This window comes from Rhinopithecus roxellana, chromosome 10 (genome assembly GCF_007565055.1).
Source record: "Rhinopithecus roxellana isolate Shanxi Qingling chromosome 10, ASM756505v1, whole genome shotgun sequence".
Lineage (NCBI taxonomy): Eukaryota > Metazoa > Chordata > Mammalia > Primates > Cercopithecidae > Rhinopithecus > Rhinopithecus roxellana.
Window position 1 is genome coordinate 120,943,708 of NC_044558.1, and position 16,667 is coordinate 120,960,374.

General features: G+C 39.2%; 1 protein-coding gene across 3 annotated transcripts in view; it reads right to left on the reverse strand.

Annotated features, from left to right (window-relative positions):
• Positions 1 to 4,093: 4,093 nt before the first annotated feature.
• NR2C1 (nuclear receptor subfamily 2 group C member 1) overlaps positions 4,094 to 16,667 on the reverse strand; it is a 58,949-nt gene continuing 46,375 nt past the window's right edge. The window contains exons 12-15 of one of the 3 annotated variants that reach the window (XR_004059660.1): positions 16,363 to 16,500; positions 12,862 to 12,967; positions 9,886 to 10,181; positions 4,094 to 4,827 (exon numbers count right to left, since the gene is read on the reverse strand). Coding sequence is in view for 2 of the 3 variants with exons in the window: in XM_010383915.2 (XP_010382217.1) it covers positions 10,007 to 10,181; positions 12,862 to 12,967; positions 16,363 to 16,500 (419 nt within the window). In the remaining variant the exon portion in view is untranslated. Of the gene's footprint in view, positions 4,828 to 9,603; positions 10,182 to 12,861; positions 12,968 to 16,362; positions 16,501 to 16,667 lie in introns of those variants that run through there. The other 2 variants (XM_010383915.2, XM_010383916.2) reach the window with 2 other exon arrangements.

Below are 16,667 nucleotides of genomic sequence, written 5' to 3' on the forward strand. Positions count from 1 at the left end.
CAGGAAGTTGAGAGATATATGGCAAGCACTGGTAATTAGAACAGAAAAAGAACAAGACAGGGACTTTCACAATGCTTGTCTATACAACGTCTGAAATCTATAGATAACATAATTGGTTAGGTCCGGGGTCAACTTTTAACTAGGCTCAAGGTGCCGCCCGGGCTGTCTGCCTGTGGGGTCAACTTTTAACTAGGCTCAAGGCGCCGCCCGGGCTGTCTGCCTGTGGATTTCATTTGATCTCTTTCAAAAGCAAGCAAGCAAGAAAGAGAATGAATGAACTCTTTCTTTGATCTTTTTTTTTTGAGACAGAGTCTTGCTCTGTCACCCAGGCTAGAGTGCAGTGGTGCAATCTTGGCTCACTGCAACCTCCGCATCCCGGGTTCAAGCAATTCTCCTGCCTCAGCCTCCCGAGTAGCTAGGACTACAGGTGCGCACCACCATGCCCAGCTAATTTTTGTATTTTTAGTAGAGACAGAGTTTCATCATGTTGGTCAGGTTGGTCTCGAACTCCTGACCTCGTGATCCGCTAGGCCTCCCAAAGTGTTGGGATTACAGGAGTGAGCCACTGTGCCTGGCCGGTCTCTCTTCTTTTTCATAGTATCCTGTTCTGATTTTTTTGGTCATTAACTTGATATCAACATTGTTATTATAGAACAAACTAAAGTTAAAGAGCTACACAGAATTCAGTTGGATAATACTGACATGTTCGTGTGAACAAACATTGCCAGAAGTCTTAATTCTTTCTTCAATGATCTTAGCTTCAATTTAGCTCATCCATTTTGATCATTTTCCCTCTTAAATTTAGTACATTGAACATATGTACCTCACTGAAGAAATCATATAGTTCAATTTTCTGAACTGATTGCCCACTCCCAGCAACAACTACTTCCAATCCTTTTAGCTTATTTGGTTATTCACTACCATATTTATAAATTACATGCTTATAATATTTCTAGATTTTTTCCAACTTTAGGCATTATTTGTTGACTTCTCCACATAGGTGAGGACTTTCAGGGCTTTCACACACTCCCCTCCTCACACCTCGTAGTCCCCCCCCCAACTTCCTGCCCCATTTTTCATATATAGTTTACTAAATTTTCTGTTACATATCCATGTAAGGATAATGTAGTGTTTACAGCTTCTCAAGGGCTTACTCCCCTCCCTTGGATACAGGGAATTGTGGAGGAGATCTGGAGATCTAAGAGCACCTCATTTTTTCTACATAAGGATTTATTTTTCTATCAAATATCGTGAAATATACAAAAGTGCCTATTTGATCTTAAGAATCTACAATCAGCTTAATAAGTAGAATAGTATCAGAGATTGAAGTTTTCAAAAAATGGCTGAAAAAACAGCTTTGATTCCCTAAACTCTTCCAGAATCTCGCCACTTTCCTGTCAAGGGGCATAGTTTATCTTCCCTTGAATGCAGGTGGGTCTTTGCATTAGTAAATAAAATGACATGGAAAGCAGTGTTGCTTGGTTTCTGAGGGTAGGTTAGAAACAACCATCTGGCTTTTCCCTGGCACTTCCTCTCTCAGCACTTCCTCTCTCAACGCTTCCTCCAGCAGCCACATGGAAATTACCCTTCATTTCCCCCAAAATGGGGTCCAGTCTGCAGCTGAGTAGTTTTTTTAGCCATTTCCTGCCCATACTGTGGGGAAAAGAAAGAGAGATCAGCCTGTTACTGTGTCTATATAGACAGAAGTAGACATAAGAGACTCCATTTGGTTCTGTATTTGAGATGCTGTTAATCTGTGACCCTACCCCCAACCTTGTCCTTGCAAGAGACATGTGCTGTGGTGACTCAAGGCTTAATCGATATTGGGCTGTGCAGGATGTGTCTTTGTTAAACAAGTACCTGAAGGCAGCTTGCTGGTTAAAAATCCTGCCCGTCCCTGGGCAACGGAACATCTCGGTGTAAACCCCATTGTGTGCTTTGTTTACTGAGCAAGGAGAAAACCGCCTTTAGGAATAAGATGGGACTTGCTGGAGCAATGCTGCTAAAAGGTTTATGGAGATGTTTGCATATGCATCTCAAGACACAGCATTTTCCTTTAAACTTATTCATGTCACAGGGATTTTTGTTCATATGTCTTACTGCTGATTTCCTCCCTACAATGATCCTATTGTCCAGCCACTCCCTTATGTTTAAGATGGTAAAGATAATTATCAATAAATACTAAGGGAACTCAGAGACCGGTGCCGGCGTGGGTCCTCTGTAAGCTGAGCGCCGGTCCCCTGGGCCCCTTTCTTTCTCTGTACTTTGTCTCTGTGTCTTATTTCTTTTCTCAAGTCTCTCGTTCCACCTAACGGGAAACACCCACAGGTGTGGAGGGGCAGGCCACCCCTTCACATACAAGTTTGAAGGTCCAAGATCATACCCTCTTGCTTTTTTTTTTTTTCCTCCAAATTTTAGAAACAGGGTCTCACTCTGTCACCCAGGCTGGACTACAGTGAAACCAGCATAGCTCACTGCAGCCACCAACTCTGGGCTCAAGCCATCCTCCCACCTCAGCCTCCAAACTAGCTAGGGCAGCCATGCACCACCATGCCCAGCTTAAGATGTTACAATCCTTTAAACTTCTTATGATTTTTTATGTATCAATTTGTAAACAATTCCATAAGATGAAAACCACCCCTGACCTCCCAGGCCCCAGGTAAGCCTTCTTGTCCAGGTAAGCCTTCTCTACCTGGGTTTCCAAATGAGGCTGCTGAGATGCAACATTTTTTCCCTCAAATGGTGGAAATATTTCTAGTATTTCTGGTTCCATATGCTCTTCCAGAAGTTTGCCACTTCATCATCAGGAGGTGGAGTCTATTTCCCCTCCTTTTCCATCAGCACAGACCTTTGTGACTTCTTCGATGAGTAGAATGCAGCAGAAGACACTGAATTAGTGTTTTTGTTTTTGTTTTTTGAGACAGAGTCTCGCTCTGTCACCCAGGCTAGAGTGCAGTGGCGCAATCTTGGCTTACAGAACCTCCGCTTCTCAGGCTGAAGTGATCCTCCCACCTCAGCCTCCCAAGTAGCTGGGACTGCAGGCATGTGCCACCAGGCCTTTTTTTTTTTTTTTTTTTTTTTGTATTTTTTGTAGAGATGGGATTTTGCCATGTTGCCCAGTCCGATCTTGAACTCTTGAGCTCAGGCAATCTGCCCGCCTTGGCCAAAGTGCTAGAATTACAGGTGTGAGCCCCCGTGCCCGGCCTGACACTGGATGAATTCTAATGCCAGGCAAGAAATGGTAATAGAGCTCCCACGTGGCCTTCTCAACCCTTGTTCTTGGAACCCAGCCTCTAGGTTGTGAGGAAGGGAAACAAGACTAGGTATGTGTTCTGGCTTCAGCTCCACCTGAAGTCCCAGCAAATAGTCACTATCAATTTCCAGACATGTGAGTGAATGATTACATAGATTTCAACCTCACTATTTGAGCTGTGGCTGAAAGCAGCAGAGACAGGCTGTCTCTTCCAAGCTCTGTCCATGTTGCATGTTCAGGAACACAATACATGTTGTTTTAAACCATTACGTTTTGGGGTGGCTTGTTTAAAAGCAAATAGTTAGAACTCTGTCAATACTTTTCAAGCCCCTTGTATTCTTTGTTTTTATCCTCTTCCTACCCCTTCAGAAGTAACTAGTATTCTAATTTAGTATTAATATTTCCTTTGCTTTCACAAAATTAGCTTTCCCACATAAATACCTCTCAACAGTATATTTGCCTGTTTTCAGTAAACCAGTTAAATTATGGTTTTGTGGCCGGGCTCGGTGGCTCAAGCCTGTAATCCCAGCACTTTGGGAGGCCGAGACGGGTGGATCACGAGGTTAGGAGATCGAGACCATCCTGGCTAATACGGTGAAACCCCGTGTCTACTAAAAAGTACAAAAAACTAGCCGGGCGAAGTGGCGGGTGCCTGTAGTCCCAGCTACTCGGGAGGCTGAGGCAGGAGAATGGCGTAAACCTGGGCGGTGCAGCTTGCAATGAGCTGAGCTCTGGCCACTGCACTCCAGCCTGGGCGACAGAGCAAGACTCCGTCTCAAAAAAAAAAAAAAAAAAAAAAAAAAAAAATTATGGTTTTGTATACTTTTGGGCTTTTTGAAAAAATACAACATTGTATTTTGGGGATTCACCCATGTTTACAGTTTATTCCTTTTTTAGTGTTGCATAGTATTCCATTGGGTGATTATGCCACAATTAACTTATCCATTCTCCTGTCAATGGATATTTGAATAGTTTTCCTTTTTTGCTCTTACAATGCTGACATGAATTTTTTGTATGTCCTCTGGTACACGTGTGAGTTTCTCTAAGATAATTTCATGCATGTTCAACTCTACTATTTAATGCAAAATCTTTCCCGAATTTACTGTACCAACACTCTCACCATCAACACACATATTTTCACTCCACATACTCTACGTTTGGTTTTGCCAGACTAAAATTTTATTAGTCTGGTGGGTGTGTATTTGCTTCCAAAATAGACTTTCAACAAATCCTTCATCTTTCCTTCCAGAGATGTCACAGTACAAGAGCATTTTGGAGCATTTTGAAAGATTGCTTTGCAGCTTTCCACATTGCAGGATAAAAAGGCCTTCTCAGGTTTGCTAGGATCATCACTACTAGTCTATTTTTAGCTTTCAAAAAGTTGTGGTTATCATTTATTTCTGTCCCCCTTTTTTTTTTTGTCTTTGTAAGATGCATTTAAAAACAAACAAAAACCATAAAGCAAACCAGGTGTAGCAGTTCATACCTGTAGTCCCAGCTAATCAGGAGGTTGAGGTGGGAGCATAGCTTGAGCCCAGGAGTTCTACCCTGGCCAACACAGTGAGACTTTGTGTCTAAAAAAACAATAAAAATAACCCACAAACCTTTAGCTGTTTTAATGCAGTTTTAGAAGGAACTTAGGGTTAAATGTATGCATTCAAGGCATCTTTCACCATGCATTAATTTTTTAATTTCAGTAAGTTTTTTCTAAATGTTTCTTGGCTTTTCAAATATACTTCGTTATTTTTGCTGCCCGTTTCTTGTTTACTTTTAGATTCCATTTTTTTCTCCTTAAAACATATTATATAGTTACATTCTGCATGTGACAATTTTAAGATCTAATATTGTCTGAGGGTCTTTATGTATTGCTTATTTCCTTGTGAGTTTGATAATTTTGTGTACTCATATTTGGTTGAGCCTAATCTGCGAGAATATCAAGATTTTTAAATTAAGGGTTGGTAAACCATACTCCAAAAGCCAAATCCAGTCCACTGCCTGTGTTTGTATGTTTTATTGGACCACAGGTATGCCCACTCATTTATGTTGTCTATAGTTACTTTAGCACTTTTTGAGTCGTTTTAACAGACATTGCATGGTCTATGAAGCCAAAAATATTTACTTTCTCAACTTCTGATCTCAATTGTGAATATTTTCTCCAGAGAAGATTTACACTTGCTTCTGCCAGGATGCAGAGGGTACTACTGACCTGAAACAACCTTAGCCTTCTTTAGGAAGTCATCTCAATTTGGTGAACTCAGCTAATAGATCAGAGGCCTTCAGAGTATCTGTTCCTTTATACTGCTAAAAGTAGCAGTTGTCTTCTTTGACTATATTGTGATTTCAAGATGGTATATCTTTTAAAATTTATAATGATGGATCATTTCCACCTACAGACAAGTGTCCTTTTGTGGAACTTTTCTTACATTATTTAATAATTTCCTTTTCTTTTCTATTTTCCCTTTCTTAAACTTAGTATTGAAAATGTTAGACCTTGGCTGGGCACGGTGGCTCACGCCTATAATCCCAGCATTTTGGGAGGCTGAGGTGGGCAGATCATTTGAGGTCAGGAGTTCAAGACCAGCCTGGCCAACATGGTGAAATCCTGTCTCTACTAAAAACAAAAAGAAATTAGCCGGGTGTGGTGGCATGTGCCTGTAATCCCAGCCACTGGTGAGCTGAGGCAGAATTGCTTGAACCTGGGAGGTGGAGGTTGCAGTGAGCCGAGATCGCACCACTGCACTCCAGCCTGGGCAACAGAGCGAGACTCAACTCTCCCCCTCCCCCCATCAAAAAAAAAAAAAGATTGTTTGATTCTCTAATTTTATCATTTCTATCCTGTTTCCTATTCCTTTGTCTTTTGGTTTTACTTTCAGGGTGAATTCTTCAATTTTATCTACCAGTCCTTCTAATGAATTGCCTTGACTGTCATTTTTAATTTCTAGGGGCAATTCCTTGCTTCAAATTTGTTTTGGGAAACATTCTGTTCTCCTTTTATGGATACAACATCTAGTTTCTCTCAAGATATTGATTATATTTGGAGAATATTTTTCTGATCTTTGCATTTTGTATCTGCTCCCTACCCTTCATATCTGCTCTCTCATGGATAGAGATTTTCCTCAAATATCTGGCTATCCTGGGCTGTAAGTTCACATTTAATAGGGCACTAAAGAGCTGAATGGAAACCGAATACATACACACGACTTGGTAATTGGAGGGCTTCATTGAAGAGTGATAAGGTGGCAAACAGGCTTTATTATTATTATTTTTTATCATTAAGGGATAACCAAAATGGAGATCTTTTCTCTGGGGCCATTTAGCTTCTCCAAAGAAAAAAAACCTGACAGAGAAAACTGTACTTGATTGCCAGTATCCTGGGAAAAGGATAGGGAGCCTACATACCAACCAAATGCAGCCTTTTTTTATTTTTGAGACAGAGTCTCGCTGTTGTTTCCCAGGCTGGACTGCAGTGACGCAATCTCAGCTCACTGCAACTTCCGCCTCCCGGGTTCAAGCAATTCTCCTGCCTCAGCCTCTTGAGTAGCTGGGATTACAGGCGTGTGCCACCATGCCCAGCTAGTTTTTGTATTTTCAGTAGAGACGGGGTTTCACCATGTTGGTCAGGCTGGTCTCGAACTTGTGACCTCGTGATCCACCCACCTTGGCCTCCCGAAGTGCTGGAATTACAGGCATGAGCCACCACTCCCGGCCTCCAAATTTGGATTTTCACTTCCTCCATATTTTCAGCCCTGTATCTTATTCACACCTTCTGTTATCCCTAGTATCCTGTAAGTCCTATGCTCTTCCAGTTCAGTTTCTCCAAAGAATTAATCTCTGGCCTCCTCCTGCTTGAAAAGGGAGGAGAGAAAGTGCCCACCTGATATATATATATATTTTTTGAGATAGGGCCTGGCTCTGTTGCCCAGGATAGAGTGCAGAGGCATAATTTTAGCTCACTGCAACCCCGATCTCCTGGGTTCAAGCCGTACTCCCACCTCAGCTTCCCAAGTAGTTGGGACTACAGGTGCACACTACCATGCTTGGCTAATTTTTTTTTTTTTTTTTTGTAGAGATGAGGTTTCACTACATTACCCTGGGTAGTCTCGAACTCCTGGACTCAAGCAATCTGCCTCGCTCAGCCTCCCACAGTGCTGGGACTATAGGCATGAGCCACCACGTCTGGCCTCCACCCATCTTAAGTAGGGTTGGGGAAAGATAGTCTAATTATTTTGTATTCAGACTTGCAACCAATCTTTTTTTTTTTTTTTTTTATGTCTCAAGCATCATTTCTGTATCTGAGCACTGGTTCCTTCAAGGTACTAAGCATCTTGTCTGGTATCCTGGCTTCTTTCTCATTGCATTGCCTTTTGTAGTCACTCAGTCAAAGCTTCTTTAGTTCTGGTTCTAGTAAATCAGTCATTCTTTCTCTATCTGCATTTTGTTTTCCAAAAATTTACTTTACTCTGTCCTTTGATTTCTTCTCTCCTGTTCCATTTGTCATCGTGTAGTTAGTTATACTTTATGGACATTTTACTGAGATTTCAGGAAAGAAAACAAAAGCTAATCTGCAGTATTTAGCTGGGAGTCTTCAAATTGAATTGCAAATAACCCTAAAATATAGGACACAGAAATGTCTCCATGTTTTTCTCTTGCTGGAAGTACTTTAATTAAAATCACCCCACCTGAGAACCAAAACACCTATTATATCAGTAACGATTCTTATTAGAACTTTCTTAATATAGCAGATCTATACTTGCTATAGATGAAACCACAATGGAACAAACGAAGGATAAGCAATCATTGAATAGGAAAATAAATATATTTACAAATATATTGGTAAGACACAGAAATTTGTAATGCAAGTCACATTTTAATATAGTTTTAAAAACTCTTCCAAATATAATAACAAATTTAATCAGAAAAAACACCTGAAACATCTTAATTAACCATTAGTACATTATTTTAAAGGATTAGTTCCCTGATTCCTTGGCTTACTCATTGTATTTATAAAGGTATAAACTACTGATTTTTCCATTTGAGTATTATACTAAATGTAGTTTCTTTAGCTGATAATTATAAATAAAATTGTTGACTAAGATCATGTTTTAAATAGGGAAAAAAGTAGTAAGCAATAAAATCCACATCCCCACAAAAACTTCAGCTTTTCTTCTATTGCAAAAATCTTTACAAAAAATGTACTCTGAGTGCATTATCCATGTTTGTTTTAAAAAGCAACAAACATACCAAAATAATTCATCAAGAAATCAAAGCAAAGAAACAGTTATCAGTATCAGGTTTGCTAAAAAAATAAATTACTGTGGAAGACATCCGAGGAGTCTAAAATGCATTTGTTGCAGCAGTAACAAGGCTTCAGGCTGATTCTTATACTGCTGTTAAAGCAGCCCTCCCGTGCTTTACAGTGAAAAAAATCAGTGAATATTTATTTAAAAAAATTATCATTAGCTTCAAAATACTGTTTAAACTTGCCTTGAGAACATGTATTGGCTATGATAAATCCATTATTTGACAAATTGGGTGAGTTTTTTTTAGTGACCTAAAAGAAACAGGCTAAAACCCATACACGACAGGGTTGGGAAGCTCTAACTCAGGTCAGAAAAGTAGAAGAGAGATCAGATTCTTTTTATGGAATGAAAGAGCAACAATTTTAATTATCTTTTTTGAAATAGTGAAACATTTTGGGCTTAATTAGTCTCTATTACTTTCTTTCTTTTTACAGAGACGGGGTCTTGCTATGTTGCCCAGGCTGGTCTCAAACTCCTGAGCTCAAGCAATCTGCCTGCCTCAGCCTCCCAAAGTGCTGGGATTATAGGCATGAGCCACCACAGCTGGCTAGTCTCTATTACTTTCAAAGATAGCAGTAGGCCAGGCACAGTGGCACGTGCCTGTAATCCCAGTACTCTGGGAGGCTGAGGCAGGATCACTTGAGCCCAGGAGTTTGAGACCAGCCTGGGCAACATAGTGAAACCCACCTCTATAAATGAAGACAAAAACAAAAACACGAGCAGTAAGCTAAAAATATTAAAATATCAACACTAGCTTATTCTCAAAAACAATTTTCTGCTATATAAAGTGCTTGTAACTAATAATATACATTAAAAATGTCAATCTTAAGATCATGAATGGCCTGTCTCACTGTCAGCAATGAGAGTGGTATACATACGCTAAGGGACACCATGATATTTACAGAAGACAAAAAGTATATATTCAATTATTTCCTATAATTCTAATATTGTCATTATACCAGTAAGCATAAAATGATCTTATTTTGATATGGTAATTAAAACAAACAAAGATTATTATGGCAGAGTAAAATGCAAGGAACTAACTCCTCCTTAGGGATTTCTGACCATTAAGTATTTTTACTAGTTCTTAATGAAGTTAAATATGACTAGAACACAATTCAGAAAAAAAGAGACTAATTTATTTGTTTTATAAAATAGAATGAGAGCTTAGTTTAGATAATTAAGAGGTGACAGCTTCAGGTATCATCTTCACCAAGAATAAATTTGTAGTGTTTCATGTTCATTTAAAGGAATCAGGAAGAAAAATTCATTTAATTTCTGCTGTTAGCCCAGTCACTTCAAAAATTCTTAAGGAAGCTAAAATAAAAATACCTTGGATTCTGGTTACTTTTTGAAGTAAAAATTTCCAGATGCTCCAAAAGCAATGAGTTCAATTTGGTGTCTTGTGTTCTGGCAAAGAATAGTTAAGTTTACAGCACTGCAGTTGCAGCTTTCAAATGCTGTGACCAATTATTTGAGAATTATAATCTGCAGGCTCCATTTTCAAAATATGTGGGATGACACTGTCAATTCGTATGTTGCCAATGAGACCTTTGAAAAACAATTCTTCAGTGATGGTAGCATTCATCAGTCTTAAAGCTGGCAATCTGAGTAGTAGTCTGGATAACCTAAAACAAGAAAGAAAAAAGGGAGAGGAACAAGGTTGTAAACTAGAAAGAAATTAAGTAGAAAAGTATGAGTAATTTCTGCATGTGGCCTAATTTAATAAATATATCATTTTCAAAAGTTAAAATCAAAACTTTAAGTATTCTCAAGCCTTAGAGCATATGGCAATTACCTGGGTATTAATGCAGTCTGACAGACTCCACAGGGGAAAGCCCTGCTCTTAATGCTACACTGTACTGCCTCTCCTTGGCTGTAAGGACCATGGAACTGAGCTGTAAAACGCATCAAGTTATACTATTTTTTTTTTTTTCTTGAGAGAGGGCCTTGCTCTGCTGCCCAAACTGGAGTGCAGTGGTGTGATCTCACTGCAGCCTCAATTCCTTGTACTCAAGTGATCCTTCCCGCCTCAGCCTCCCAAGTAGCTGTGGCTACAGGAGTGTGCCAGTATACCTGGCTAATTGTGTTTATTTTTTGTAGAGACAGGGTCTCACTTTGTTGCCCAGGCTGGTCTCACATTCCTGGCTTAAGCAATCCTCCTGCTTTGGCTTCCCAAAGTACTGAGATTATAGGTGTGAGCCATTGCGCTGGGCCAAGTTATACATTTAAGAATGGCGGCTTGGTGCCAGTGGCTCACGCCTGTAATCTCAGCACTCTTGGAGGCCGAGGTGGGCAGATCACTTGAAGTCAGGAGTTCGAGACCAGCCTGGCCAACATGGTGAAACCTTGTCTCTATTAAAAATACAAAAAATAATTAGCCGGGCACGGTAGCACGTGCCTATAACCCCAGCCATTTGGGAGGCTGAGGCAACAGAATCACAAGAATCGCTTGAACCTAGGAGGTGGAGGTTGCAGTGAGCCGAGATCATGCTACTGCACTCCAGCCTGGGTGACAGGGCAATACTCTGCTTCAAAAAAAAAAAAAAGAAAGAAAGAAAAAGAATGGCTTAGCAACTCATTTCAGGTTTTAAAAATGGCAATGTTTTGTGTTATCAGGACATAAGGCATTTTCTTGGTTTTGCTCTGCAAAAAACTACTGGAAATAGGCAACAGTCGCTATTACTGGGAAGAGCACGGAATGTGGAATCAAGACCGTTGGGTTCAAATCTTGATTGAACTGCCCACTACCTATATAAACGTGTGCTTGCCACTTACTGTCTCTCACAGTGCTGTTGTAAGGATGAATGAAATGATCCCTGCCAGTTTGTGTCAGGTAGTGAGGTTCCTTAGGGCAGGACCCTATCTTGTGTGAAAGTGCCTTGTAAGTTGAAAACTATTATCCAAGGATAATGTATTATTTTTAAGTAACCAAGAATGTAAAAAACTGAGTAAGTTGCAGTCGCAAAGGAAAAAAATTTAAATACTGTATTTATTTGTATAATGAGGCATACAGTAACTTTTAAAACTTAAAAGATAATGCTGAAAAACCACCACAACAAAACCACCTTTCCAAAAAGACTGTGGTGGGTTTATCCTTCTGTCCTAAGGCCTTGCACTCTAACACTTCAGACCAAATGAGACCAGCAGCCCCCAGGATTATCTTCCTGAAGCTGTGTGCTCTACTCCTCAAATTACTCAGCATCCACATCAAATTACTCAGCTTTTACAGAACTGGTAGAAAGCAGGATAGGAAAATGAGTTAGATAAAATAAGGCTGATATTTGAGATGAGACTGGCTTATAAATCTAAATTATTTAATATATGTAAAAATGTTATTTTGCTAGTTTGAAGTATGCTAAACTAACAAAATGTTTTATTTATTATAAACAAACACACTTATATAGCCCTTACTATATGATAGGCACAGTCCTAAGCACTTTACATATATTAACTGATTTAATCCTTAAAATAATTGTAAAAAGTATATACTATTATCTCCATTATAGGAGGAAACATGCCCAAGGTTATGAAGCTAGCAAGAGCCGGAGTCAGGATTCAAATCCAGGTACTCTGGCTCTATAACCAGGTGCTTAACCCCTTGGCTATAATGTCCCTCTTTAAAGAAAGTGGCTCTTATAAAAAAAGAATTTTTCTCAAAGAACATTGGCGAGAAATAGCTTGGAGGGAATTTCATAAACCGTGTTTCAAAATTAATTATAAAACAATGTAATCTAATGGTATTTGATTTTTAAAAATTTTTAAATTATTATTTTTTAGACAGGGTCTTGCTCTGTCACCCAGACTGGAGTGCAGCGATGTAATCATAACTCATTGCAGTCTCACCTCAGCTTCCTGAATAGCTGGGACTACAGGCATGCGTCACCACGCTGGGCTCATTTTTGTATTTTTTGTAGAACAGGGTTTTACCATGTTGTCCAGGCTGGTCTCTGATTATTTTTTATCCTCCTTTTACTAACAAAATTCATTATTTTATCCAAAGAAAAAGAGTTTGGACTTTAGAGTCAGACCACCTGGGTTCACAGTCAGGTGCTATCATTTACTGTGTGACCCTGAGCAAAGCTAACCTCTCTGTTCTGAAGTCTCCTCTTATATAAAAATGTAAGAACTGGATGAAATATTTTATGTAGCGTACTTGCAACAATGCAATACTGCTTTTTATAGCATTCCTATTTCAAAGTTAAGGTTGCCTAAAACATTTAATTATTCTGAGTAGAAACAGTGAGATAACAGATCCACAAAAGGTTTTTCAATTATTTTAATTATATGGAATTTAACTGTAGATACCTGTAGGTGTCATCTGGATATGTTTTGGTTATATAATCTTGGAATTCCACATAAGCCTTTTCCTGAAATTTCTCTATCTGTTCCATGTTTTCTAGGCCTGGATGATCTGAAACATTAAAGAAAACATTGGTACCCTAGTTCTGAATGTTCATTTAAGACAGAGTGAATATGAAGAGACAGAATAGTTAGTCAAAACAGAAGCCCCATCATAAAATGTGTGGCTCAGGCTGGGCGAAGTGGCCCACGCTTGTAATCCCAGCACTTTGGGAGGCTGAGGTGGGGAGATCACCTGAGGTCGGGAGTTCGAGACCAGCCTGACCAACATGGAGAAACCCTGTCTCTACTAAAAATACAAAATTAGGCCAGGCGCGGTGGCTCAAGCCTGTAATCCCAGCACTTTGGGAGGCTGAGATGGGCCGATCACGAGGTCAGGAGATCGACAGCATCCTGGCTAACATGGTGAAACCCCGTCTCTACTAAAAAATACAAAAAACGAGCCGGGCGAGGTGGCGGGCGCCTGTAGTCCCAGCTACTCCGGAGGCTGAGGCCTGAGAATGGCGTAAACCCGAGGGGTGGAGCTTGCAGTGAGCTGAGATCTGGCCACTGCACTTCAGCCTGCGCGACAGAGTGAGACTCCGTCTCAAAAAAAAAAAAAAAAAAAAAAAGAAAATTAGCCAGGCATGGTGGCGCATGCCTATAACCCCAGCTACTCGGCAAGCTGAGGCAGGAGAATTGCTTAAACCTGGGAGGCAGAGGTTGCGGTGAGCCGAGACAGCGCCATCGCACTCCAGCCTGGGCAACAAGAGCAAAATTCTGTCTTAAAAAAAAAAAAAAAAAAGTGTGGCTCATTCATTCCACAAATATTGATTGAGCCCACCTACTATATACCAAGCACTATATTTTACATGTTTAAAATTTTTTATCTCGTATACATATGCTAACAACTAATAAAAAATAAGTGGGTGTTACCAAAATAAACAGCTTTCTCGCCATTCCAAAAGTAGTAGGAAGTAGGAAGGCATTTGGTAACTTTGCTTTTAACAGGAGCAAAAGGTAAATGACTCAGCTTAAAAAGACATTTTAAGGTTGGGTGTGGTGGCTCACAAGGTCAGGAGTTCAAGACCAGCCTGGCCAACATGGTGTGAAACCCCGTCTCTACTAAAAATACAAAAAATTAGCCGGGTGTGGTGGTAGGCACCTGTAATCCCAGCTACTTGGGAGGCTGAGGCAGGAGAATCGCTTGAAACTGGGAGGCAGGCAGAGGTTGCGGTGAGCCGAGACCGTGCCACTGTACTCCAGCCCGGGCAACAGAGCGAGACTCTGTCTCAAAAAAAAAAAAAAGGCATTTTAAATCCATGAAATATTTGCAGATTATATTCTGTGCCCTATTTTTATAAGTCAAAAATTATATTATTTTTAGGTAAAAAGGTATATAAGAAATTATGAAACCATAAATATCATCTCTATCAGAAAAATAACAGAAATATAAAAAACTCTATATAAGCATTTCAATGGTCACTACAACATTACACAAAAACAGAAATACTAAAAGAACTTCATAAAAGTTATGCATAGCTTAAGAAATGTTGAATATGGAAAGCTCTGTTCTCATGGATGAAAATTTTAAAAAGTAATAAATGGAAAATCCTAAAAATAATAAAATAAAATTACATTAGAATTTAAACTTCAAATCTATGTTCTTTCAATTTTCACCTAAGGAAAATGAAAGTGACAAATTGTGCTAAGAATAGAGACATACGTTACTAACTCATAAGAAACATTAGAAGAAATAGTACAAGCTTTCATGTTCTTACTGGTATCACTGACAGAAACAAGTTTCCTCAGATAATTTTATTATGATGCACAAGAACAGAAACATATATCAGAATGAAAAATACAGAACCTAAGAGAACAGTCAATTTCTCTTATTCAGAAATTGACCACTGAGAGCTTACCATCATTTTACCATCTGTGAAAACTGCAAACTGGCAGGAAAACAAGAAACCAGTTTTTTAATTTGTTGGTAACTCATATAAGATGTTTGGAAATCTAGCCCATCCACATAGCAATAGTCATCTCTCATTCTACCATTTAGTAATGGCTAAAAAAATACACCTAAGAATTCAAATGTTGATGTGACAAAAGAAATAAAGGTCTATAATATTTTTTACATTTTCATTTATTTTTGAGACAGGGTCTTCCTCTGTCACCCAGGCTAGAATGCAGTGGCGTGATTAGAGCTCATTGTAGCCTCAAACTCTCAGGCTGCAGTGATCCTCCAACCTGAGCCTCCCAAGTAGCTGAGACTACAGGTGTGCACCAGCACATCCAGCTAATTTTTTCTATTTTGATTTTTGCAGAGAAGAGGTCTCATTATGTTGCCCAGGCTGGTCTCAAACTCCTGACCAATCCTCCCATCTCAGCCTCCCAAAATATGAGGATCACAGGCATGAACTACTGAGCCCTGCCAAAGTCTATCATATTATTTCACTGACTTCTCAACCTCCCTTTTCATACCCATATAAATATCTAACATCCTTAAAATTCACCAATTTCAAGTATACAATTCAGGCTGGGCGCGGTGGCTCACTCCTGTAATCCCGGCACTTTGGGAGGCAGAGGTGGGCAGATCACCTTAGGTCAGGAGTTCAACACCAGCATGGCCAACATAGTGAAACCCGTCTCTACTAAAAATACAAAAATGAGCTGGGTGTGATGGTGCATGCCTATAATCCCAGCTGCTGGGGAGGCTGAGGCAGGAGAATTGTTTGAACACAGGAGGCAGAGCTTGCAGTGAACTGGGATCGCACCACTGCACTCTAGCCTGGGCAACAGAGCGAGACTCAGTCTAAAAAAAAAAAGTAAGTATACAGTTCAATAGTTTTTATTATATTCAGAGTTGTACAACCATCACCACAATCTAATTTTGGAACATTTTTGTCACTCCAAAAACAAAACTCCACCCATTAGCAGACACTTCCCATTTCTTCCTTCTCCTTAGTCCTTGGCAACCACTTAATTGTTTTATGTCTATACAGGTTTGCCTATTTTGCATATTTTATATAAGTGAAATCAAACAATATGACTGGCTTCTTTCATTTAGCAGAACATTTTAAAGGTTCATCTGTGTTGTAGTATGTGTTAGAATTTCCTTCCTTTAATGGCTGAAGGATATTCCATTGTATGTATATATTACATTTATTTGTTCATCTGTTGACTGACATTTGGGTTGTCTCCACTTTTTGACTATTATAAGTAATGCTGCTATGACTATTCATATACACATTCTTGCATAGATATATATTTTTCATTTCTCTTGGGCTGACAAGAGTGAAGCTGCTGAATCATTTGATAACTCCATGTTTAACCTTTTGAAGAACTACTCAACCCTTTTCTAAGGCAACTGCACCATTTTACATCCCCACTTGCAACATATGAGGGCTTCTATTTCTCCACATCGTGAAACATTTTATTTTGAATAAAAAGTAAATGTTTATATACCTGGACTGAAGAGTACTATTGCCTTCAGGTAGGCATATTCATATCCATCAATGCAGAGTTTAACCATGCTGTTGCAAAACTCCTGTAGTTTGAAGATGTGCTCCATCAATAATTTTCTTCTTTCTGTTGACATTTTATCTTTAATTAAAAATAAACAAAAATTTTTAATTTTTTTTTTGACAAAAACAAATCTAGTTTTTGTCTAAAATGAACAACTACTTTCATCCAATGTATTTCCCTCTCAGGAATTTTGAAAAGTTTTTTAATTCTTTTTTTTTTTTTTTTTTTTTTTTTTTGAGACACAG